This window comes from Vombatus ursinus, unplaced genomic scaffold, assembly GCF_900497805.2.
Source record: "Vombatus ursinus unplaced genomic scaffold, bare-nosed wombat genome assembly UNPS02004573.1, whole genome shotgun sequence".
NCBI classification, from domain to species: domain Eukaryota; kingdom Metazoa; phylum Chordata; class Mammalia; order Diprotodontia; family Vombatidae; genus Vombatus; species Vombatus ursinus.
In genome coordinates this window covers 1987819-2013619 of record NW_020944351.1, presented here as the reverse complement: position 1 = coordinate 2013619, position 25801 = coordinate 1987819, and the positions used below count along the sequence as shown (strand labels likewise).

General features: G+C 42.5%; 1 protein-coding gene across 1 annotated transcript in view; it reads right to left on the bottom strand.

Annotated features, from left to right (window-relative positions):
* The window catches only part of GPC3 (glypican 3), a 686351-nt gene that overhangs the window by 279508 nt on the left and 381042 nt on the right, over window positions 1-25801 (bottom strand). The window contains 1 exon segment of the mRNA XM_027837815.1: window positions 7803-7936. Within this exon segment, the coding sequence (XP_027693616.1) occupies window positions 7803-7936 (134 nt within the window).

Genomic DNA, 25801 nt, shown 5'->3' with positions numbered 1-25801 from the left:
TCATAATATTTATTCATTTTATTGGAGTCTTTTCATTTTTCTTATTCATGTCTTCAGTCAGTGATTTTTTTTCTGAGATTTTGCCTTATGAGGATTTTTCTATGTGACTGAGTGACTCTGTGTGTGTGTGTGTGTGTGTGTGTGTGTGTGTGTGTGTGAGAGAGAGAGAGAGAGAGAGAGAGAGAGAGAGAGAGAGAGAGAGAGAGAGAGAGAGAGATTATTCTTTTTTCTTTGTGTGGAACATTTGATGCTAATTTTGAAGTGATATAGAGAGGCTGCTCTCATTCATTTTCTATTTTTCTGCCATCTTCTAGCCAATCTATAAAACACTTTTCTAACAACAATCCTGTAAAGTATCTCATCATCTTCATTTACAGATGATGAAACTGAGGTTCAAAGATGTGAAGTGGGAAAGGGAAAAAAGCATTTATTAGGAACCAACCATGTACCAGGCACTATGCTAAGTTCTTTACAGTCAATCTTGCTATAACACAAAATTTTGAGTATAATATGAATTTTGAGTTTGCTTCTGCAGGAGAGAATGCAGCAAATTGCCCTCCTTCACAACAGCTCACAAGCTTAAACCTTCCAAGGCCCACTTCCACAAGCAAACTTCACATCTTTGTCAAGGTTAAGTACCATATTGATCGTATATCTTCTGTTGCACTAGGAGCTACAGGCAGAGAAGGGCTGGCATATGCCACCCCCACCCCCTTCTCTGCCATGGTCTTTGATCCTGAGGCCCAGAATTATGGCCTACCCAACTTGCTAGAGACTTTGTGCAGCCCAAGTAGCAGCTGGCAGACTAGAATGCAGCCAATATTTGCTGTACTATTTATGTATTTCTTAACCGTTTAACATGCATAATTCCATCCTACCATTTTTATTAGGTTACTGTGTCTTTTTTTGTGTCACTGACAAACTTGTTGAGCTTGTGCCTCTAACTCCATTTTCCCCATAAGTTCTGTTATTTTTATTGCATGATTTTGCACAGCAAGTGATTTTGGGAGCACATATATTTTGTTATAGCAGAACTGACTACATTGTCTCATCAGATCCTCACAACAACCCTGGAAAGTAAGTGCTATTATTATTTTCATTTTACAGTTAAGGAAACTGAGGCAAGCAGAGGATGACTTGCCCAGATAGTAAATGTCTCAGGCTGGATTTGAACTCAGGTCTTTTTGCTTCCAAACCTAGGGCTCTATCTACTGCAGCGCCACCTAGAAGTCTCTAGTAACTTTCCCATGCCCACACATCTAGTAAGTAGTAGAATATTTGGATTTCAGGCCAGCATTCTTTCCACTTCACTGTCTCTCAATGCCTCCAAGCAGAGAAGAAAAGCTCAAACTTTCCCTCTATCTAGCCTTTGCTCAGCTATGGGAGGTGGCAGCTAGGGAATTCTCAGGCATAGGAATAATTATTCACTACTCAGGCTAAGAAAGGTCTGGACTAATGTACAGGCCTCTAGAGAGGCCCAGGGGTTGCATCTCATTTCAGAGCCTGCAGGAGTCCTGAGCCCCCAAATGCCTCCCAGGGCTTTCTGTTCAGAGCTAGGGCCAAAAGAGACAAGCAGGAATGATTTCCCTGCATTAATACAATTTTCCATTTCATTACCATAGAGCTATTCATTTCTACTAATAAGATTGAAAAAGAACTCCCAACCCTGAGCTTCCTTTTAGCCAAAGGGAGTCTTCTTACAGCAAGGCTACAGTAGGAGAATGCAAAAGCCTGATCCAGAGGATTCTGTTAGTTTAGAAGGTGTTAAGAAGCCCTGAGTCCCAAATTGTTGGTTTCTGTTATGCCAGACCACTCTTGATGGTTGTCAGTTTCCAAAGGGAAGAGGCTTAGTATAGGGCTCAGAAAATAAAAGTCAACATCACAGCTTCACACAGAAGAAAAAGATGGGTTCAATTACAGGCTAATAGGAGCAAGGAACTGTTTTACAAGGCAATGCTGCAGTCCCCAAGAGTTGGAACTCTAAGACTAAAAGCAGATGGCTGAGCAGTTTCCCCCCATAAAAGAAATAGAATATGGCCATTAGTCTCTGGGAAATGATGTTCCTTTCCTTAATGAAGACATTACCCCTTAGGCCTTTTCCCACCTCAGAACCCCTGGCCACCATTTTCACTAATATAGTACATGGCTAAAGAAACTTAACTCCCAGCAGGGCCTTCTAATCAACACTTTGTCATTCAACAGGCATTTATTAAATAAGCCTACTATGTGCAAGTTCCTAGGCATACAAAGAAAAAAAGTGATAAAACCCCTCCTGTCAGAGAGCTTACAATCTAATGGAAGGAGATTTCACATATACACACATAAGTATGATACAAGGGAGAATGACACAAAATTCAAGGAGAATCACAGACAAAATACTCCAAGAATATTTGAGGAAGGAGTGAACATTAACTATCAAGGGATTCAGAAAGGATTTCTGACAAACATGGAGCCTGAGCTGCCCCTTGAGGGAAGAGAAGCATCTCAACAGTCACAGACATGAAAGGCTCATCAATTCATTGGTCCTTAGAACTTGAAGCAGTTTCGGATGTCATCCAGTGGGTTTCAAGCACAGGTGATAAATAGCCTGTACAAATGAATGGAGACAAGGAAAAGCAGGCTGGAGAATGAGGGGATGGAGAGTAGGCTATTTTGGTTGGAGTCCACAGTTAGTAAAAGAGGGGGGGATATGTCAAATAATGCTTGAAAGATAGGTTGGAACCAGATTGTGGAGGGTCTCGATGACAGGCTAATGAGTTTGCCTTTTATCCTAGAAGTATTATGGAAGTGTTAGACTATTGAATCATTTTTCAACCCCATTTGGGGTTCTCTTGACAAAGATACTGGAGTCATTTGCCATTTCCTTCTCCAGCTCATTTTACAGTTGAGGAAACTGAGGCAAACAGGGTGAAGTGACTTGCCCAGGGTCACAGAGCTAGTAATTGCCTAAGGCCAGATTTGAACACAGGGAGATGAGTCTTCCTAACTCCAGGCCTAGCGCTCTATCTACTGTGCCACTTAGCTGCCCTAATAGGGAACTACTAATGATTTTTGAGCAAGGGAATGAAATGGTCAGAAATATTTTGGAAACTGAATAAAGTATGGATGGGAGTGAGCAGTGATGAGAGGCAAAGAGACCAGTTAGGATGTTGACATGATAATCTGGGTTTTCCTGGAAGCATAAGAAAGGACATAACTAACCTTCTTTCTTTTTAACCCTTTTAGTTTCTCCTACTTATGATGGATTCTGGCAAAGAGAACCAAAGAAAGTTCAGAGTTCAAACCTCTAAGTATTTGGCTATAGTGGAACAAGAAGAAATTATGAAGAAACAGAGAAGGTTTTCTGGCATGGTGGCATCTCATCTGCGGAAACTCATAGACATGGACAAGAGTGACCTAGGAGGGGAGGGCCTTAATGGGTTGGACTTAATGGGTTATGTAACATTAGAATGTCCACAACAAAGAGAACATGGAGTCAGTGGTCCATGAGAAACAAAATCATCTCCCTCTACTTCTGCCAAAAGAAAGTAGAGGATCTTGGCAAATGAATTAATCTTCTATGAAAAAGGATAGCAAGATGCCCTCCATATGTAAGGGTGGAAGAAATCCTTAAATGTCAGGAGTTTCTTTTTTTTTTAAGATTTCAATTCAATAGTATCTGAAATGGAATGACTTAAAGATTCTTAACATGAGAATGGACTACAGGGTCATAGATTTACAGTTGGAAGTTCAACCCCTTTATTTACAGATGAAGGAACTAAGGTTTAGAGTTATTAAGGGACTTATCTGAGGTCACACAGGCAGTAACAAGGCAGCTAGGTGGTGGCAGCAGATAGAGTGCTGGGCCTGGAATCAGGAAGACCTGAATTCAAATCTGCCCTCAGATACTTATTAACTGTGTGACTCGGGGCAAGACACTTAACCACTATTTGCCTCATTTTTCTTATCTGTAAAATGGGGGTAATAGCAGCACCTAACTCCCAGGGTGGTTGTGAAGATCAAATGAGATAATAATTGTAAAGTGCTTATTAGCACAGTGCCTGGTGCATAGCAGCCACTACATAAATGTTAGCTTTTCTCTTTCCTTTTTTTTTTTTTGAACTAAGATGTTTTGTCTCCAAATCCAATGTTATAATACTGGAGTTGGACATTAAAGGACAGGTGGGAATTCAATAATAAAGCTAAATTAGGAGGGTTCTAGGTCCTGTAGGTCATAATAGTTAAAGCCAGAAGGGACTTTAGAGATTACTGTAGTCCAGCTGCTTCATTTTACAGGAGAGGAAACTGAGGCCCAGAGAGGTTAAGTGATATACCTAAGGTTACACAGGCAATAAGCAGGAGAAGGTAGGTAGGCCCTATGAATCCAAATCCAGCATTATTTCCATTACACAATGGGAAAAAAATTCAACAAAGCCCCACAACAAAGACATCTTCCCAATTAGTCCTCAGGCATGGAGGTATACTTTTGGGCTCTTGAAGCTTGTGTCCATTGAACACAAATTCTGACAGGGCCCACTAGGCAGGAAAAAGAAGCTTTGAGTCTGGACCAGAGATGGGCTGCATGTTTAGTGTCCAAGGACCAACCCTGGCAGCGTCCAGAGAGCCTTATCTCCAAATTGGCAGTAGAGGTGGTACTTTTGTGGCCACAGCATCTTTCAAAGATCATCTAACAAAGGCAGGGTAGGGTTGTGATATATGCCAGTGGAGCAGGGAAGATGCCGCCCTGACCATAACACGGCTCCTCAAAGAAAAGCCTCACCTGTAGTATGAAACATTCTTACTTGGGCACCATCTTATTATAACAGAGAATTCTCAGTAATAGTGCTGTTGAGAGGCCTGATTTGCGCAAAAAGAATATTGAAAATCATCAATCTACTAGAAACACAATGAAGCTACTCCCCAAATGTGATGTGGGTCTCAAAGCACCCAGATGGGGGCAGGCAACTCAAACAGATGACTTTTAAAGACAGCCAAAGGCCATACTCCTTCCTGTGCAAGTGGGCTTTTTAATAAGACAGATGAGCAGCTTTGCAGCTCATAATCAGATCCAGACAGGCTGCCTCCGCCACACGCAGCCCCTGCGCCACAGGGATGGTGACGACAATGGCCCCTTCCTTTCTTCTCTTTTCAATTGAAATGGCGATGGGGGATGGGGGTGGGGTAGGGCGATGTGGAACAAGCAGAACACTGTGTAGAGACTACAGTGTAACTGACAGACACATCTACTGGCTGCCAAGAGAAATCCCCCAAATATCTAAGAGAAGGAAAACATCAGCACAGCTTCACTCCTCCCCACCGCCACTGGACTGAATTGCACAAAATGATGTAGTGAAAAGGATGTTCTATTTAGAGCCAAAGAATCCGAGGCTGAATTTTGTCTTTGTTATTGACTACCTGTGTGATTTGGAGCAAACACATTCCTCTCTCTGGGCCACTAGTTTATTCATATTGAAAATGAGGAACTTGAAAATATCTAAGGCCCTTCCAGTTCTAAATCCTACAATCCCAGCTCTGTTGTTTACTACCTGAGTGAGCTCACTTCATCTGCCTGGGCCTCAGTTTGCATATTTATAAAATGGGGGAGAGGGGCTGGTTTTGGACTACATGGTCTCTGAGGTCCATTTCAACTCTAAATCTCCAGTCCTATGATCCTATCACAATAAATTTCACAAAGGTATAACCATAGATGATCTCTGAAGGAAAGAAGAGGATCTGAGCTAAGCAGTAGGCTCCCCACCCCCCTCCCCTCCCATTTTTTTTTTTTTGCCAAATCTTTCTTGCCTTCAACTACAAAATGGGGCCAACTTTCCTTAGAGGTAGGGGAGGCAAGGACTGCTCTGCCTGTTGAGTGAGATTTCAAAGTGCTAATGTCAATTTTTCTGCCACTTCCAAGGAGGGGGTGTGAGGCAGCCTTTGTGTCCAGACTGAGGACGGGCTGTTTCAGTCGCTTGTCTAAAGGGATTCTAGAAGCCTTCTTCGGGGGGGCCCTCTGGTGTCATGAATTTGCCTTTTTTTTTGTCATTTTTCATTGATACTCTTAAAAAATCGTCACTTGCCAATAGATCCCCCTCCTCCCCAGTAAGGACCCTTTTTCTTAATAAAGAAGTACAGTTAAGCGAAACAAATGGACCCACCGGCCGCGTCTGCCAGTGCTGGCCGTATTTTATACCCGTTGTCCACTGCCTCTCTGCCAAAAGGTGTGACTGTGTTTCTGCTTTTCTAACCCCCAGCATCTGGGCAAAGGAAGGGACACTTCTTTCAGGTTCCCAACACTGAGTGTACAGTTGCTCTGACTGCCAATGGCCAACTTTTAAAAGCATTCATTAGACATTTTTAAAACCCCGGCAGTGCCTTGCACACAACAGGCATGACAAATGCATGAACAGTTGTTGAATTTTTTTAAAATCCTATCCTCCTATGATCCAAGGACACAAAGCCAGCTAGTAGCAGAGCTGAGACTCCAAGCTGGGTCTTCTGAGTCCTAATTTAGGGTTTTTCCACTATACTCTGCTGCTTTCTTCTAGCTGCCACAACCTTTGTTACATTACTTGTTATTCAGTCCTTCAACTGCAGTCCTAAGAGTTAAGAACCAAGAGGCTCTCTTCAAACCAGTCGATCGATTGCAGCCTCAAGTCAGAGCGGTGTGTCGGTGCATGTATACTCACTCGGCTTCTTTGTGTCCAAGCCAGTCTGGAGCTAATGCCTCCACAAGGCATTGTTGTTCCCAATGGGAGCAGCCAAAACTGTCATTTAAAAAAATCCCAGCCCAGCCAGACTCCTAGCATAAAATGTTTTATGAGCACTGGGCTGGGAATCAGGAGACCTGGGCTCAAGGCCAGTCTAGCTTTGTGACCTTGTGCAACTCACTGGTCCCTCTCTGGGGCTCAGTATCCTCCCGTATAAATCAAGGAGGTTCATAGACTTTAATGCCAAATGGCAGGCAAGGTCACCAAGTCCAAATCTCTCATTTGACAGATGAATAAACTGAGACCCAGAGAAAAGAAGGACTCGGTCAGGGCCAGACACAGGTAGAAAGCAACAGAACTAGGATTCCAGCCAGCTGTCCAAATCTACTTTTCTTTCCATACAACCTCCTAACAACCAGATGAGATGGTTGCTAAGGTCCCCGGTAGCTCTGACATTTTATGATTTAATCTACAAATATACCTGAAGGAGCCTACTCTAAATACCGTACCCTGTATTCCTCTGATAATTATACATAATGGTACCGTAGTAGCTGTGAGACTTTGGACAAGTCCTCAGCTTCTCTCTGCCTCCATTTATTCATATACAAAATGAGATGGTCAGGCTAGAACGGTGGTGTCAAACTCGGATAGAAACCATACCCAAGATTCCCTGAAGGCTGCATACTAAGTTTTAAAATGTAATTTTATTGTATTTCTGTTTTGTTGAATAACATGAATACATTTTAATTTTAATTTTAATTTTATTGTATTTCTGTTTTGTTGAATAACATGAATACATTTTAATCCGGTTCTGGCCACAGGCAGGAGCATTGTGGGCCACATATGGCCACGTGTTTGCTATCCAGGAGCCAGATAAGTGCTAAGGTCTTTTTCAGCTCTCACATTCCACAAATTCATGAGAATAGGCTGGCTATGATATAATGCTGCTACCTGAGCTTTCTTTTAAAATGCCCAGATGACACAATTTAATTAATCACACACTTTGCTTGGAAGGGTTGTACAATGTGCATTTACAAAGCTTCTCTCCGAGATTATTTTTTAACCTTAAGACACAATCCCCAATTGTGTGTTGTAATAGAACAAAAAAATTCTCACCTCCTCCTGCTGGATAAGGTTTCTTCATGTTCTACATGAGCAACTTTTAATACTCTCTTGTCAATAAACAGATCTTCAGGATAATAAGCTGATCTATATTGCCGCTGCTGAGAATGGGCACAGAGCTTGCTAATCTGAAAAGGAAATGCAAAGTCATTCTAAGATGCTTCCACCAACATGACAGTAGAAACCAAACTTTCAATAGTCCTCAACTGCTACCCCAATTCCTTTTCTTTGGGTCCCACCAGCAGAAGAATCCTAGAGAAAGACAAAGCTCCTAATTCAATATTTAGTAAGGTGCAGAGATATAGCAGAAAGAGCACTGTAGTTGGACTCAGAGGATATGGGTTCAAATTCTGGTGCTAAGAATTACTAGTTGGGTGATCATGAGTGTGTCCCTTCACCTCTCTGGGCATCAGTAACCTCCTCTGTAAAGTGAAGCACTTGGGCCAGGTAATCTCGAAGGTCCCTTACCGCTTGAAATTAATGATCCCATGATACTACCAACAGTGGAACAACTTTGAGGATACCACTCCAGAATTGCGCTGTTCAAAGAGGCCTAAGAATTTTCTACAGGTAAGAATGTATTTCAAGGACCTTGCACATGGGACAGATGAGATGGATACCTTTCAACAGTACTTTCTATTTAGAAGGGTGGAGAGAATTCACAAAACAATATTTCTCTATTTTGGAAGAAATGGAGGTATTGGGGGGACACTATCAATACAATCATATTTCATGGTTGACAAACAGCTTCCACACCTTACCTCATTCAAGCATTATGCCAGCCCTGATGATAAGGTTAAATAAGACAGGCAATCATCCCGATTTTACAGATAAGAAAATCAACTCAGAAGGGTCAAGTACATTCCCCAAGGTCACAAAGCTAATCCAAATCCTCAAATTCACAGCTTCTGGCTCAGAGTCCAGTACTCTTCCTCCCACACAGCATGATGGAAACAACCCACCCACCTGCAGAGCACTCTCAATTCTTACAAGTCTATTTTTGGTATAAGATTTATGCTACAGCATTAACAACAATGTTAATGCAAGAGCTCACTGGGCTCTTCTAAAAATGCCTTAGGGAGAAGGGAAATCATCCTATCAACTGCCCAAACCCTCAGCTCTGAATCATCCATTACAGGATAAATCCCAACACTGACAGGTGAAAATGTTACCTGGGTGAAAATCTCTTATGTGTGAGAGATCCTAGCTCACTTGCTTCTGAAACTTAGATCCACCCCCACAGAGGTAGGTATCAAAAGAAGGGGAAAAAATGATTTTGTGACATCTAAATACTTTGGAGGGGTTTAGTTTAAATGGGGGCAAGAAAGATGAAGAATGAACAATAAAGGGGAAATAGAGAAGGAGAAAGAAGGAATACATGAAAAGCATTTACAAAATACTATATGCAAAGCACCGGGACACAAATAAAAGACTGAGTCAGTCCCTACTCTCAAGGAACTTTCGTTCTAGTAGGAAGAGACAACACATAGGACAATGGTGACCAGGGAAGGGAGTTTTGGTCTGTGAAGTTATGAGGATGGAAAATAGGACCACAGGAGAATCAATTGGCACTGCCCTTTCCAGAAGCAATGGTAGTGGAGGCACAGGGTACTCTTCACATGGTAGAAGAGTAGATGGCAAGAGGGCAACGAGGGTAAATTAATGATAAGACGTGAAGTGTGGTCTGCTTCCCTCACTCGCCAATCAGAACATCTCAGACTCAGGATAGCATTTCCAAAGCTGAGTATATCCAGGGTATGGTCTCTGGAGATCATGTGGTCTAGAACATGTAATGAAAACATGCAGGAAGGCGGGATATGAAGGGAGGAAGAGTAAGGGAAAAGGAAGAGAGAAGAGGAAAGGGGAGATCAAAGGCAAAGGGAATGAGGTGTGGGATCTTTTATCAGAGCCCCCTTTCTTCAAGGCCAGCAATCTTTCATTTGGTAGTGATGCTATCTTGGTTTCCAGAAGACTAATACAACTTGTTGTCAGGCAGGTTCTTCTTTTTTTTTTTTTTTTGAGTTTTATTTAATTATATTTATTTAATTAATTTTTTGAGTTTTATATCTGGCTTTGAATGCAATTTTTAAAAAAGGCTACCAAAATGTTTAGAGCAAAGGCAACATCAAAGGAATAAGTACATAGAGGTCCACTGTGAGTACATTAATGTGGACCACTTACTCAATTTTTTCATTTTTCTTTTTTTTAAATTAATTTATTTTGATTTATCAACTATCACTTCCATAAGCTTTTGAGTTTTAAATTTTTCTCCCCCTCCTTTCCCACCTCCCTCCCCAAGATGGTGCACAATCTGATATAGGCTATACATGTACATTCCTATTAAACATATTTTCACATTAGTGATGTTGTAAGTAAGAATTAGAACCAATAGGAGGAACCACCAGAAAGAGGAAACAAAACACAACAGAAGAAAAAAACCAGCAAATAGTATGCTTCAATCTGCATTCAAATTCCATAGTTCTTTCTCTGGATATGGATAACATTTTCCATGATGAGGCCTTTGCAGATATCTTAGATCCTTGTATTGCTGAGAAGGGTTAAGTCTATCAATATTAGTCATTGCACAACATGGCTATTACTGTGTACAACGTTCTCCAGGTTCTGCTCACTTCACTCAGCATCAGACCATACAAGTCTTTCCAGGTTTTTCTGAAGTCAGCCTGTTCATCATTTCCTATAGCACAAAAGTATTCCATTACATTCATATACCACAACTTGCTCAGCCATTCCTCAATTGATGGGTATTCTCAATTTCCAATTCTTAGCCACCACAAAAAGAACTGCTATGAATATTTTTGTACGTGTGGGTCCTTTTCCCATTTTTATTATCTCTATGGGATATAGCCCTAGAAGTGCTATTGCTGGGTCAAAGGGCATGCACATTTTTATAGCCCTTTGGGCATAGTTTCAAATTGCTCTCCAAAATGGTTGGATCAGTTCACAACTCCACCAACAATGTATTAGTGTTCCAATTTCAGGTTCAGTTTCTTATGTTTTGCCTGGACTGTTGTAACAAGCTCCTAATTGGTCTCTTTGCCTCCAATTTATATCATTTCCAAACCATCCTCCATACATACACCAAAATAACCTTCCCAAGGCTGACTATATAGCTACTGAGACAGCTAGTTGGTGTAGTGAACTCAGCACTGGACCTGGAGTCAGGAAAACCTGAGTTCAAATTCAGCATCAGACACTTAATAGCCATGTGACTGCAAGTCACTTAATCTCTGTTTACCTTGGTTGCCTCAACTGTTAAATGGGGACAATAACAGCATGAGAATGTTGTGAGCATCAAATGAAATAACATTTGTAAAAAGCACAATAGTACTCTACCATTGCTCCCTTGGTCCACACATCATTTTACTTCCCCCCAAATATCTCAACCTAGTACCTAGTGCCTGGCACATAGTAGGTGCTACATAAATACTTATCTCCTTCTCTTTCTCCCCCACCCCAGTCCCCAAACCATCTGTGGGTCTCCATTACTTTTCGGAAAAAAATTACTTGGCCTAACATTTAAGGCTTTCACAATCTCTTCCATCTCCCTCTCCAGTCTAAATTCAGACTATTCTCCTTCAGACACTATACTTTAGCCCAACTGGACCATTACCTATTCCCTCAATATGAAAGCTTTCACTCCCATGAGTTTGCACAGCATGTCCACCATTCCTAGAATGCACTGCCTCCTTGCTTCTGCTTTTTGGAATCCTTAGGATCCTTCAAAACTCAGCTCGTGTACCACCTTCTCTGTGCAGCCTTCCTTAATCTCCCAGTTGTAAATCATTTCTTCATCAAATTCTCCGAGCATGTTTGTATTGGTCTCTCTTTTACCCTACATTACAACCATAGCACCCACTGTCGAATGTAAGGTCACTGAAGACAGAGGCAATGTGATTTTTTTTGTCTCCCCAGTCCATAGGATAGTATATGATAAAGAGATGTTGAATTGAACTGAACATGAGGTCCCCTGAATCTGAACTCACTTGCTTACTCACTCATCTACCTGATAAACTTCATATGTAGTGACCACTGAACTAGTTACTGTGCAAGATACACAGTTCAGATAAGACCTGGCCATTACTCACAAAGCTTACAGTCTAGTAAGGTCATTAGACAGAATAATATCTAAAATAGCTAATGCTTATATAGTGCCTTAACATTTGCAAAGTGCTTTATATGATCTCATTTGATCCTGAAAACAATGCTTCAAGATTACCATGCCAGGGTCACACAGTCAGTAAGGAGCTGGGGCAAGATCTGAACACAGATCTTCCCGACTCTAGGTCCAGTGTCCTATCTATCCACTATGGCCCCCAGCTGCTTCCACACAAAGCATATCATGTTGTTATTCATTCTACAATAGTCCTCCTCTTTGTCTCTCCCTTCATCCACATATCATTTTACTTCCCCCCAACTATCTCAATCTAGAAAATCCTCAGTCATTGGAAATCATAGACTGAACCTCAACTGGGGGAGATGAACTTTGAGTCAGCCCCAGGCTCAATTTGTTAAAGCCGAATGCTGGTTCTCCTAATGGGAAGAGGAGATACTGCAGAGTCACAAGGGGCCTGGGAAACATAGGATCTCCATTCTCACCCCAATGCTGCTACTGTGTGAGGTTGGGCAGAGCTTTGCCCTCTCTGGGTCTCAATTTTCCCTCTGGGCTAGGTAGCGCAGTGGATAGAGTGCCGGGCCTGAAGTCTGGAAGACTTATCTTCCTGAGTTCAAATCTGGCTTCAGACACTTACTAGCTGTGTGACCCTGCGCAAGTCATTTCACTGTTTCCCTCAGTTTCCTCATCTGTAAAATGAGCTGGAGAAGGAAATGGCAAACCACACTAGTATCTTTGCCAAGAAAACCCAAATGGGGTTACGGAGAGTCAGACATGACTGAAAAGTGACTCAACAACAACAACAATGCACCGTGTGTGTATATGTGTATATACATATATGTATGTATATGATATGTATCATATAATAATATATAACACAAATATAACATCATATATGATATTATATATTATAAACATACATATATTAAATGATTCAATTAAATGCTAGAAAACCTTTATTAAGCTCCCACTGTGGGGAAAGCACTGTTTCTAGACACTAGAAGAGGTATAAAATTTGTTTCAGAGACAGTCCCTTCTTTCCTGGTGGGATTATACATGCAGGGATAATAAATAACTCGTAATATTACCATAGGGTCAAAAGAGAATTGCAAAACTATGAGCTGTGTGAGGTCAGAGGGAGAAAAGGTGCTATCAACTGGAGGAGAAGAGGGATAATCAAGGAAAGCCTCCTGGAGGAGGTGCAATTGAGTTACACTTTAAAGGATGGGTTGAAATCAAGAGAAGAGGAAGGACATTCCAGGAAGAGGTTAGAATTTAGGCAGAATCAGGGAGGCAGAAAAGTTCAGGATACATTCGCAAATTCAGTGGGGCAGAGCTGCCATATTCGGTTGCAGCAGAGAGTGCATGTAGAATAGCCTGGGATAAACTTGAGAGGTAAGGTGGTAACCATGTTACAGAGGCTTGGAATGCCAGGTCAACTCAGAACTTTATTATATTTTAGTTTTCTATTTTATTATATATACTATTTTAGACAATAGAAAGCCACTGAAGGCATTAGTTGGGGGAGTAACAGAACCAGATTGATGCATAAAGCTAAATCTGGCAGCAGTATGGAAGATGAATTGGAAAGGGGAACATGGTGGCCAGAAGACCGGCTGCAAACCAATTGTGACAGGTCAGCATTAGAATAATACTACTATTACTACTACTAATAATAATAGCCAGCATTTATATAGTACTTTCAGGTTTCCAAACATTGTATACTTGTTATCCCATATAATGCTCCCCACCTCAACCCTGGGAGGTAGGCACTATTATTATCCCCATTTTGCAGATGAGGAACTTGAGGCATACAAGCTTGCCAATGGTCACAAAGCTAGTAAGAGTCTGAGGAAGGATTGAAAGTCAGGTCTTCTGGACTTCAAGTCTAGCATTATTAGCCACTGCATCACCTAGCAACCTCCTAATGTGAGTTACATAGAATATGTGTTATTATTATCATTGCTACTTTATACATGGGATAACTGAGTGGTAATGTACTGTACTAGAGTGGTAGTCATGGGAACAGAGAGAAGGGGAGAGATAGGAAAGATAATAGGGAGGCAAAACTGGCAGAGCTTGGCAAAGGATTGAACATGAGGAGTCAAGTGAGAGGGAAGGGTCACAGGGAAGCTAGACCAAGGTGGCTAAATGCTGGGAGCCCTGATGGAAGTGGTGAAGCCAGGACAGGCAGGCTTAGCTGGAGAGAGCTCTGATGTGATTTCATGGCTCTAGGAAAAGGGCGTGAAGTTAGACTCCTCCTCTATGCCTGACTCGTTCTTTTCGTGTTTCCATTCTGTACTGGTGGTATTTGGAGGCTCATGGGCAAGGGATGGGCAGTATGCAGAAGAAGTTCCCACCACCACTTGATACATGCTGCTATGGTACAAGGGTAGGTCAGATTCACTGCTTACCCCACCTTTTTTTCCTGGAGTGAGTCAACAAGTGGAATTCTATTTTTTTTTTATTTTTTGACTAGGCAATAGGGTTAAGTGACTTGCCCAGGGTCACACAACTAGTGAGTGTCATGTGTGTGAGGCCAGATTTGAACTCAGGTCCTCCTGACTCCAGGGCTGGTGTTCTATCCACTGCACCACCAAGCTGCCCCCACAAGTGGAATTCTAAAACAGGGAAGGAGAGAGTCAGAAGCTACTTGGACTCACTCCATACATGTACTAAACAAAACTCTAGCCACTTTAGGGACAAACGTGGTAACAAAAAAAGGCAATTCTGACTTGGGACAACTGCCCTCCCTGCCTAAACGTTCTGAAAATAGAACCTGGGAAATCAAATGACCTGTTAGCTAACAGAAACTAAAGAAATCCAAAGGAAAGAGTTATGGAATGGTCCGAGAAGAGCGGGATCTAAATCCTGGCTTTACTCCTTCAGACCTTCACATCCAGAGATCTGCTACTTCCCATTCCACAGTCAAAGCTTATTCCCCTATAAGACAAGGAGACTGCAGAATGGTCAGATCTCAGACTTAGAAGGCCTCTGAGAGTACAACTGGATTGAGAAGACCCTCTACAAGAAACCCAACAAGTGGCCTCCAGTCTTTACTGAAACACCTCCAGCCTTCTTTGTATTTTCCACCAATTCCAACTGTTAGAAAATTTCCCTTCAAAATCAAGCTTAAATCTGCATCTCAGAAACTTCCACTCACAGCTCTTAGTTCTGCATGCGGGGGCCAAGCTCTCCTCCATGTGACAGCCCCGTTATCATACCCCACGCCATTTGCTTTTCTATTTTCTCCAGGGCAAACCTTCAGTTTCTTCAACAGATCCTTGAATGGCATTATCTATCACTAGCTTAGTCATCTCCCCACCTTATCAATGTCTTTCCTAAAATGTATATTCAGAGCTGAATACAATATTCCAGGTATGTCTGATCACCTCCTTTCCCTGGTTCTGGACACTATGACCCTCAAAACAGCCTGAAAGAAATTAACACTTTCATCAGTTACATCAAATTACTGACTTATACTGAGTTTGGAGTTCGCTAAAAACCTCAGATGATTTTCAGATGAATTCATATTCAGCCACACCTAATCTTATAATTATTAATCTGACTTTTTGAATGCAAGTGGACATTTGCCCCTATTATCTGGCATTATATTCCTCTCAGTTCAATGCTCTAGATTTTAAAAGTCTTTTTGAATCCTGACTCCATCATCCAACAGAGTCCCACTTGTTAACTTTGCACCAGACACAAAACTCATTAGGTATACATAATGTTGATGATGATGATGATGATAGCAGCATTTGTATAGATAGCACTTTGGGTTTTACAAATCACTGCACAAATATTATCCCATTTTATTCTCACAACAACCCTGGGAGGTATTATTATCCCCATTTCAGAGAGGAAGAAACTGAGGCAGGCTGGGGTTGAGCGACTTGCCCACATTCACCCAGCTAGCAAGTGTCTGGGACTATATTTAAACTGACTGACTCGAGAAGTTTTGACCCTGGGCGACTAGGAGAATGGTGGTACCCTGGACAGTAACAGGGAAGTAGGAAAGGCTTGGAGAAAAATAAGCAATAACAACAACAGCATTTACATAGCACTTGAGGTTTTGCAAAGCATTTTGCAAATATTATCTCATTTTGTCTTTACAACAACCCTGGGAGGTAAGTATTATTTGCATTTTACAGAAGAGGAAACTGAGGCAAACAGAGGTTGAGTGACATGCCCAGAGTCACACAGCTGGCAAATGTCTGAGGCTGGATTTGAACTTACTTCCTGACTCTGTGTCCATGACTCTATTTGGACATGTTAAGCTTAAGATGTTCATAGGATATCCAACTGAAAAAGTCCAATAGGCATTTGGCGATACAGGAATGTACCACAGAAAAGAGACTAGGATGTATATGTAGATATGGGAATCATCTGCAGAGAGATGATAATTTAACTCATGAGAGCTGATGAGATCACCAAGTGAGATAGTAGACAGAGAGAAGGTCCAGGACAGAGTCCTGGGGCATACCTATGGTTAGTGGGCATGAGTTAGTAGAAGATTTAGCAGAGGAAACTGAGAGGTGGTCAGATAGGAGAAACCAGCAGTGTCATGACAACCTAGCGAGAAGAGTTATCCCAGGAGAAGAGGGTAATTAATTGATAGTGTCAAAGGCTGCAGAGAAGTCAAGAAGGATAAAGACTGAAAAAGGGGCCGCTGGATTTAGCAATTAAGAGATCATTGGTAACTTTGGAGAGAGCAGTTTCAGTTGAATGATGAGATCAGAATCAACATCATAGCAAGTTTATAAGGGAGGGAGAGGAGAGAAAGTAGAGAGACCAAAAGTAGATGACTTTCTCAAGTAATTTAGCCATAAAAGGGGAAGAGAGATATAGAGTGGTACCTTATGGAGATGGTCAGACCAAATTTTGCTGTTGTTTTTTTAAGTATAGAGAGATATGAGTTTGTTTGTAGGTATAAGGGAAGCAGCCAGTAGATAGGGAGAGATTGAAGATTAGTGAGGGAATAGGGATGGAAGAGGAAGTAATATTCTGGAAAAGATGGGAGAGGATGAGATCAAGGGTACATGTAGAAGGTTTTGCCTTGGCAAGGAGAAGGGCCACAGAGCTGACTGGATATGTGGGACGAGGGAGAATGAGGAGTCAAGGAGAACACGGAAACGCTCGAACTGGGGGACTGACAAGATAATGATGCCCTTGACAGAAAAAGAGGTGCATTTGGCCACAGAGATAATGATTTGTTTTAGACATGCTGAGCTTAAGGTGACTATGAGACATCCATTTTGAAGTTATCTACTAGGCGGTTGGAGAAACATTACTGGAGCTCAGAGGAGAGATTTAGATGAGGTATATAGATCGAGTAGTCATTGGCCCTGAGATGCTAATTAAGCCCTAGGTCAGGGGTGGGGAACCTGTGGCCTTGAGGCCACATGTGGCCTTCTAGATCCTTAAATGCGGCCTTTTGATCGAATCCAAATTTTTAAAATTTTCCCCACCCCTGACATAGATGCTGCTGAGGCCACCAAGTGAAAGAATGTAGAGTAAGAGGAAAATAGGGACCAGGACATAATCTTAGGGGATATTCATTATCAGGAATCATGATATGAATGATAAGCCATCAAAGGAGATTGAAAATGAGGGGTCAGGGGCAGAACCAAGATGGTGGAGCACAAAGAAGCAATGCAGCTTAGATTCAGACCATGGCTCCTCCAAACAGATCTGTAAAAAGCACCAGACCACATCCTTCTGGAGAAATCCTGAAAAGCCACAGTGTGTCCTTGGTCCCACCCAGGTGGCATAGGGAGACAGAGAGGTCTGCAGACACTGGGGAACAGAGTCGGGGCAGAAGCACTCCAGCACCCAGGGAGAGGCTGCACATTAGCACAAAAAGACATCCCAGCCCCACATGAGGACACTGAAACAGGGACAGGTGCCAAGTGGTACCTTTGTCTCCCACTACCCAGCCCCAGGTTGCTGATCCAGGGCAGAGCGAGAAGGAGACCCGTGCAAAGTAATACCCTGGGCTATACATAGAGAAAGGAGAAAGTTCAGAAGCCAGCAGCAGCAGTGCTGTGGGTTCAGGGCTCAGGTATAAAGTAGGGTCTCAGTTCTAGCATCTAGCCCAGCCTGCAGAGAAATAACCAAGGCAGGAAACCCAGACCAAAGTGGAGCCTACAATTCTGCAATTATGAATCAACAGAGCTTCTCAGCTGGATGATAAGGGCAGAGGCCAGCATCCATCTATTCTCACACAGACCCAAAGCCAGGTCAGAGCTCAGACCAGGGAGGGAGCAATCAGACACTGCCCTGGATCAGATCCCTTTTGGAGCACTGAAAGCTTTCAAGTCTCCAGCCTGTCCCTGACATCCTGGAATATCACAACATTCAATATCCCAAGAAAGCAGCAACAGCACCACCCCAGACCTTCCCTCCAGAAGTGCACAGAGCCTTCAAATTAAGTGCAAGGGCTAGAAGTAGGCTGGAAGAATGAGCAAATAAAAAGAGAACCCAACTATAACGAGCTATTTTGATGACAGGAATGCTCAAAAAAAAAAGACGGGAAAAAAATGACTACAAAATATTTATGAGAAAAGTCTTAGAGAAGAAGAAAGTTGGGTACAAACTCAGCTGGAACTCAGCAAGAGTTGAAAAAAGGAGTGAAAATGCTTTTCTAAATGGAGAGTGCTTGAGGAACAAATTGGAAAAGAAATGAGAGCTATGGAAGAACAAGCTGGAAAGGGAATTAACAGCTTGGCACAAGAGGTATAAATCCTTGCCCAAGCAACAAACTCCCTGAAAATCTGAATGGACTAAATAGAAGTCAATGATGCCATAAGACAACAAGAAATATTTAAAGACAAAGTCAGAAGACTGAAAAAATAGAAGAAGATATAAGAAGAAGAAATAAGATGACAAAAACAACTGACCTGGAAAATAGATCAAGGAGAAAAAAAATGAAGAATCATTTGATTATCTAAACACTTTGACCAAAAAATCTTAAAAGAAGAATTTGCAGACCTCTTAGAACCAGAGAGCAAAGTAGAAATAGAAAGAATCCACCAATCAAGAGAATCCTTCTGAAAGAAAACCCTAAATGAAAACTCCCAAGAACATTATGACCAAAACCCAGAGCTTCCAGGTCAAGGAGTCAGAAAGAAAGAATTCAGGTACCGAGAAGCCCCAATCAGGATCCCACACAATTTAGCAGCCACCACTCCAAAGCAGCAAAAAAACTTCAAAAACAATATTCCAGAAGGCAAAGGATATTGGCTTACATCCAAGAAGAACTTACCCAGCAAAACTGAGTATAATACTTTGAGGGGGAAAATGGATCTCTAATGAATAGGGAACTTCCAAGCATTCCTGATGAAAAGATCAGAGCTGTAGAGAAACTTTAAAGTTCAAACACAGGAATGAAGAGATGCAGAAAAAGGTAAACATGAATGAGCAGTGATTATAAAAAAAATAAGGCTAAACTGCTTATGTTCACATATGGAGAGATGATCCACATATCCCCCCTGAACCCTATCACATTGTCAGGGTTCAGAGAGGGAGTCCAATTAGACAAGGCCTGGGAGTGGTTATGCTAGGTTCTGATCTTGAGGTAATAAATGGCTATAGAGGGGAAGAGAGATACATTGGGGGCAGGATGGAGAAAAGAAAGGAAGGGTGTGGCAAATTATTTCATATACCCAGGGTGCACAAGTAGATATGTATACAAACAAGGAGGAGTAGGTGGAGGAGGACTGGCTGACACTTAAACCTCATTTTCATCTGAACTGGTCCAAAGAAGGAAGCACACACACACACACACACACACACATACACAGAGTTGGGTACAAAAATCCATTTCACTCAACAGTTAAATGGGAGGAAAGGGGGGAAAGGGGGAGGGGGAATTAGAAGGAGGGTAGATTAAGGGAGGGATTAGTCCTAAGCAAAACAAACTCAAAGTATGTTTAAAAATATTTATAACTCTTTTTGAGGTGGCAAAGAATGGGAATCTGAAGGAGTGCCCATGAACTGGGGAATGGCTGAACAAGCTATGGAATATAACTGTGATGGAATAGTACTGTACTGTTGTTCAATAGTATTCTAACTCTTATCAGCATAATGACAAACTAGGATTCCAGAGCACTAATGATTTAACATTCAACCTATCTCCTGATAAAGTGGTGAAGGACTCAGAATGCAAAATGAGACCATTTTGGGGGGGAACATGGCCAACATCGAAATTTATTTTGATTTACTATGTTTGCAATGGGTTTTGTTCCTCTCATGTTCTCATTTGGGGGTTGGAAATGGGGTAGGAGGATGAGAAAGCAGATCTTGACTGATTAAAACAAATAAAATATTTTTTTAAAAAAGAAAACGCGTGATCAGACAGGAATAGAACCAAGAGAAAAGCATTGTCACAAAAACCCAGAGAAAAGAGAAAATCCAGGAAAGAGTAGTCAGCAACGAGGTCAAGAAGATTGAGAAAAGGCTATCAGTTTTGGCAACAAAGAGATGGAGGAGACTTGGCTATGTTTGCAGGCAGCAGGGAAGGAAGAAGTAGATAGGAAAAGATTGCATATTAGAAAGGAAAGGGATTATTACAAGGGGGAAGGGTATTATGCTAGAGAAGATGGGAGGAGATAGGATCAAGGTTACATGGAAAGGAGTGGGCCTTGGCAAGGAAAACGACCAGCTCTTCCCTAAACAGGGGCAAAACACAGTTCTGTGTGAGGTTTGAGGGGGAAGGTTGTTACCAACTAGGAAAGCCAGGAAGGCTATCTGAGGTAGCCTAAGGAGGTGGAATTTGGCTTGGATTTTTAAGGATGAAAGGAAATTCAACATGTTAAGAAAGAGAGAGGGAGAGCTTTTGTGCCTGAGAAAATGTAAGAGCACAGGGTATATTCAGGGGGACCTTGAGTAATCCAGGCTGTACATTGAAGGAAATAATATGAGATAATGTCTGGAAGGCAAGGATGGCAACAGATCCTAAAGGACCTTGAATGACAAGGCTGGAGAGTTGGAACTTGTCAGTAAGCAATAGGGAACCTTTGAAGATTTCTGAGCAGAGGAATGATGGGAAGAGGTCTGTGCATAAGGCCCATTATTCTGGAAGTGGGATGAAAGATGCATTGGAGGAGAAAGGAACTAGATTACATTCCAGGAATCCAGGCGAAAACTAAAGAGGGCATATGCTAACTTGAGCAGTGGCCAAAGGACCAGAGTGTGTGTATGTGTGTGTGGGTGGGAGGGGGGGTGGATAGGGGCACAATGGAGGTGACACATACTTAAAGGGGGAATGGATGGGGCTAGAGAGGCAGTGTAGAGAGGCTAGCGGTGACAAACTCAAATGGCACCAGATCCCTGCAGGAGGCAGAATGACTTCAAAAACCACAAGTCAGCATTATCTGTGTTGTATTACATTGTATCTACTTTATCAAACATTTTCCAATTTTGCTAAAAATCTGCTCCAGAGCTACTGCAGGGTGCCTTCAGTGTGACCCCTCTGTAATGGATAAGCTGGACTCAAATCCTATCTCAGACACTAATTGTGTGACCCAAAGGCAAGTCATTTAATCTGTCTCCAGCCTTGGTTTCCTCATTTGTAAAATGGGCATAATAACAGCACCTACCTCTTAGGGTTGCTGTGAGGATGAAACTAATCAGCAAACCAAGCTACAACTATACATAAAATAATGTATGTCAGATGCTTTAAAGTCTGAAAGGGTTATGCCAATGAATGCAAGCCATCTTCATCATTGTTATCATTATTATTAACTACAGCCTGGATATGAGAGTTAAGGGAAAGAGGAGGGTGGCTGGTGGATATTTACCTCTGTGATTCTGTTTGGCTTGACGAATGTGACTCAGAAATGGCAAGTTTGCCTTCCCCAGCAGATCTGGGAGGCTGCTGGGCGGGAGAGAGGGGCCTAGCTGCAAGAAAGAATTTGCTCCAGCCCACTCTCCAAGTAGATAATCCTCCCAGCCCCCACCCCCTGGTAGCTCAAGGCTGAGGCTCCCCTGGTTGAACTCCAGCCAATGGAATGGTGTGGCTGAGCCCCTTCTGCGGCTTGGGCCTCTGAAATCTTCCTTAGTGGGACTGGCTGTAATGAAGAGCTCACCTCCCCAGGACCACGGGATTCCCAGGGAGTATATTTATGAGAGCAGAGGCCACTCTTGACCTATACTTGCTGTTTCAAATCCAGTACATAAAGAGTAGGAATTTTTTCCCACAGCACTCATAGTACCTTGAGCACTTTCATTCACAGTTGGAAAATTCCCCTTCCCATTGAAAGCCTGACCTTGGGACCCCTGCATTCTAATGGGGCCACGGCAAGACTTGAATACTTTTAGAAGAGGGCCTTGTAGCATACAGAATAGAGGTGAAACGAAGGGAAAGACAGGAAGATTAAGAACAAAAATCTGCCGCTGACTTGCTGGGTGACCTTGGGCCAGGCCCTTAACCTTTCTGAGCCTGTTTTCTCCTCAGTAAAATGAGTAGGCTGGGCTAGATGATCTCTAAGTCCCCTCTCCAGCTTTGACAGTCTCAGATTCCATGAAACGATGGCACAATCAGCGTTTTACAGTCGGTCTGTCCTTCTTTCATTCTTCACCATAATACAGCAGCAGTCTGAAGCCTCTCCAAAGCCCAGGGTGTGGAAAGAGACAAAGAACCGTCCCTTGCTTGCTTACCATAGGGCCCTATTTGTGGCCAGTGGGCAGGACTCCACCACCTCCCAATCAAATTTACATTTCAGGAAAAAATTGGAACAATGGCAGAGCTGTCCCAAAGGGAAATGAGCTGCCTTGGGAGTTGGGGGGTTCCCCCCAACTGGAAGTCTCCAAGCAGAGTCTGGATGACTACTCACTGGAGGATAGGGGATAGGGATTTTTCTGGAGGGTATGGCTGCTGAGAGCCTTTCCTACTGGAAAATTCTGTGATTCCATGAAATCCATGGAATAGTGGAAAGAGTATTGCTGCTAGAGTCAGAAGTGCTGGGTTGAAGTCCTTATGTACTAGTTTTGTGACCCTGGGCAAATCATTGCAGTTTGCTAGGCCTCTGTTTCCTCCTCTGTAAAATGGGAGCACCAATACTTTCACCACTTCCTCTCAGGGGGATCGTGAGGAACATTTTTGAGGGAAACTGGTAAGCTGTAAAACCTTACAGAAACGAGAGGAAGAACAAAAGCAACAATTTCACATACAGAGAGTTACAAATATTCTTTCCCGCCTCATGTCCCTCCTCCTGACATCATCCACCCTGCCCTGTGTGAGCTGTAGGTGAATGTTATGAGCTTTGTTTGAAAGCTAGGGACTGAAAAGAGGGAATTTGAAAAAGAGATGCAGGATTCACGTCACAAAGGTCCTTTTCAGCATCTCTCCTAGTGACAGGCCCCCGATGCTGTGAGGCCCAGGTCTTATTAACAAATGCTTTATCCAAGAGTGGATTAGCCCAAGCTAGTCCCGATAATAATAATAATGATTCACATTGATATAGTACTTGAAGAAACAAAGAGCTTTCCTCCCAGCAGCCCTGAGAAGTTGGTAGCATTATAATTTCCATTTAAAGGAAGATAATATTCAAGCTTATTTAAGTGACTTGCCCATGGTCACAAAGCTTGAAAGTGCCAGACCGGAGCTGGGATCTGAACCCAGGTCTTCAAAGTCTCCAGATCTGAGCCATTTTCCCCTATAAAAATATTTCCCTTTAGTCAGGTGCCAGGATATGAGGGCCAGGATTCAGGAGTGTCCCAAGTTGTCCAAAAGCCCCAGGGTGCTGGAGTCTTGCACATACCCAGAGATGCACAGGTGTTAAAGGGTTTAGGTTCCTGCAGTAATTTGGATTTTATTCTTGCCTTTCAAGAGACAACACAACAGGCAGGCAGGCACATACTTTGACAGATCTCTAATCTCATCAATGGAGACATTCCCTCCACGATACAAAATAGAACTCATCATCACCTTCTAATTCCATGTGATTCTTGTCCAAGGTCTAACCAAAACTCTTTCAGAGGAGCTACTCAATACTCCAGAGGCCTTCCTCGTGGACACAAGCTGCAACACTCTGGTTCTCTATCACTCTTTGTCCTTGCTGCATGACAAGCCTATCTCCTCCTCTGGCCATACAAGCTCTTGATGTCTTTTATGCACTTCATAGTTGGGAATCTAGCGAAGCCTGTGTGGATCTGCACAGAGTACAAGTCAGGTGTGCCTGGCTCCACCAGCACCAACAGGGGGTGCACTCCTATAGAGGGGATAGTCTCATTTCCTTGTCCAGCCCTAACCTCCAGACTCAGATCTCTACCTGTCTTTTGGACATCTCAAACTAAACTCAACATGTCAAAAAATGAACGCATTAGCCTTCCTTTCCCGCCCCAACTCTTCCCTTTTTCCTAACTTCCCTATTATTTTCAAGGATACAACCCAGGTGTGCCCCTTGCCTTTTCACTCTCTCACCACCCCCCCATACAATCAGTTGCTAAATGCTCTTGATTCTATTTTTACAACATCCCTCAAATATGTCCCCTTATCTCTTCTGACACTGCCACCACCCTAGCAGAGGCCCTCATACCAAGACTGCTGCAATAGCCTGCTGATTAGTCCCCCTGCCTCAAGTTCCTTCCCACTCTGGTCTGTCCTCTTCTACAGGTGGCCTTTCCCTATCCCCTTTAGAGCTAGCACCTGTCCTTTGTTGATTACCTTCAGTTTATCCTGTATATATCTTGTTTGTACATATTTGTATGTTGTCTCCTCCATTAGACTGTAAGCTTCTTGAGGGAAGGGAATGATTTTGTAGTCTTTGTCTCTCCAATGTGCCAGCACGACGGCTGGCACACAGTACATAGCGAATGACTTGACCCAGCCTACATTCTAAGGATGTTAATGGCAGCTTGCTTATGCCTACCCACATGCTGCTTCCATTGCCTCTGGATCACCTGCACTTTTGATTCTTCTGATTTTATGGCATTCCATGACTTGCAGCCACAGACTACAAAGAGAAGATTACAGAGGATCTGTGATTTGCCAGCACAAGAAAATGTATGAGAATTCCCTCCACCAAAGCAAATGACAACCCATCAATGACTTAGTTAGTAGGGCCTAGGGTGATACCCAAGATACAGGAAGGTTTGTAAGATCATATGATTTGAGATTTAGAACTGGAAGGGATAAAAGATACCATTCAGTCTAACCCATTCATTTTACAATTGAGGAAACTGAGATCTAGAGAGATTGAGTGACTTGTCCAAGGTCACTTGGATAATAAGTAGTAGAATCAGGATTTGACAACAAATCCAGCACTCATTTTAATGCACACCACTCTTGCCCAGGGTCATATGACTACTAAACGTCAGAGGAGATTGTAAGTGGCTTTCTTCATTGTTGTCAGTTGGGGTGACCTGAACTAGGTAGGTGAGAAATCTCTGTAACAGTAGTGAAGTCAGAAAAATGGGGGTCTGGTCCCAGCTCTACCATTTAAGGCACCACCTGTGAGATCTTGGAGATAAAACTTAACCTTTCTTGGCCTGAATTTCTTCCCCTGAGAAATGAGTGGGTTGGACTAGATCAGAGGTTAACTTTTTTTGGTCATGGACCCCTTTGGAAGCCTGGTGAAGCCTACAGGCCCCCTTCTCAGAATAATATTTTAAATGCATAAAATTTATAGAGTAACAAGGGAAACCAATTATATTGAAATAGTTATTGATGTTTTTTTTTAATTCACAGACCTCAGGTCAAGAACTTCTGGACTAGAAGATGGCCAAGGTCCTCCTATTCATCAAATGGGAGATCTAGAATTGGAAGGATCCTCATAAGTCAGCAAGTCCAACCCTCTCAGGTGACAGATGAGGAAATTGAGGCCCCCAAAGGGTTAAGTGACTTGCCCAGGCTCAA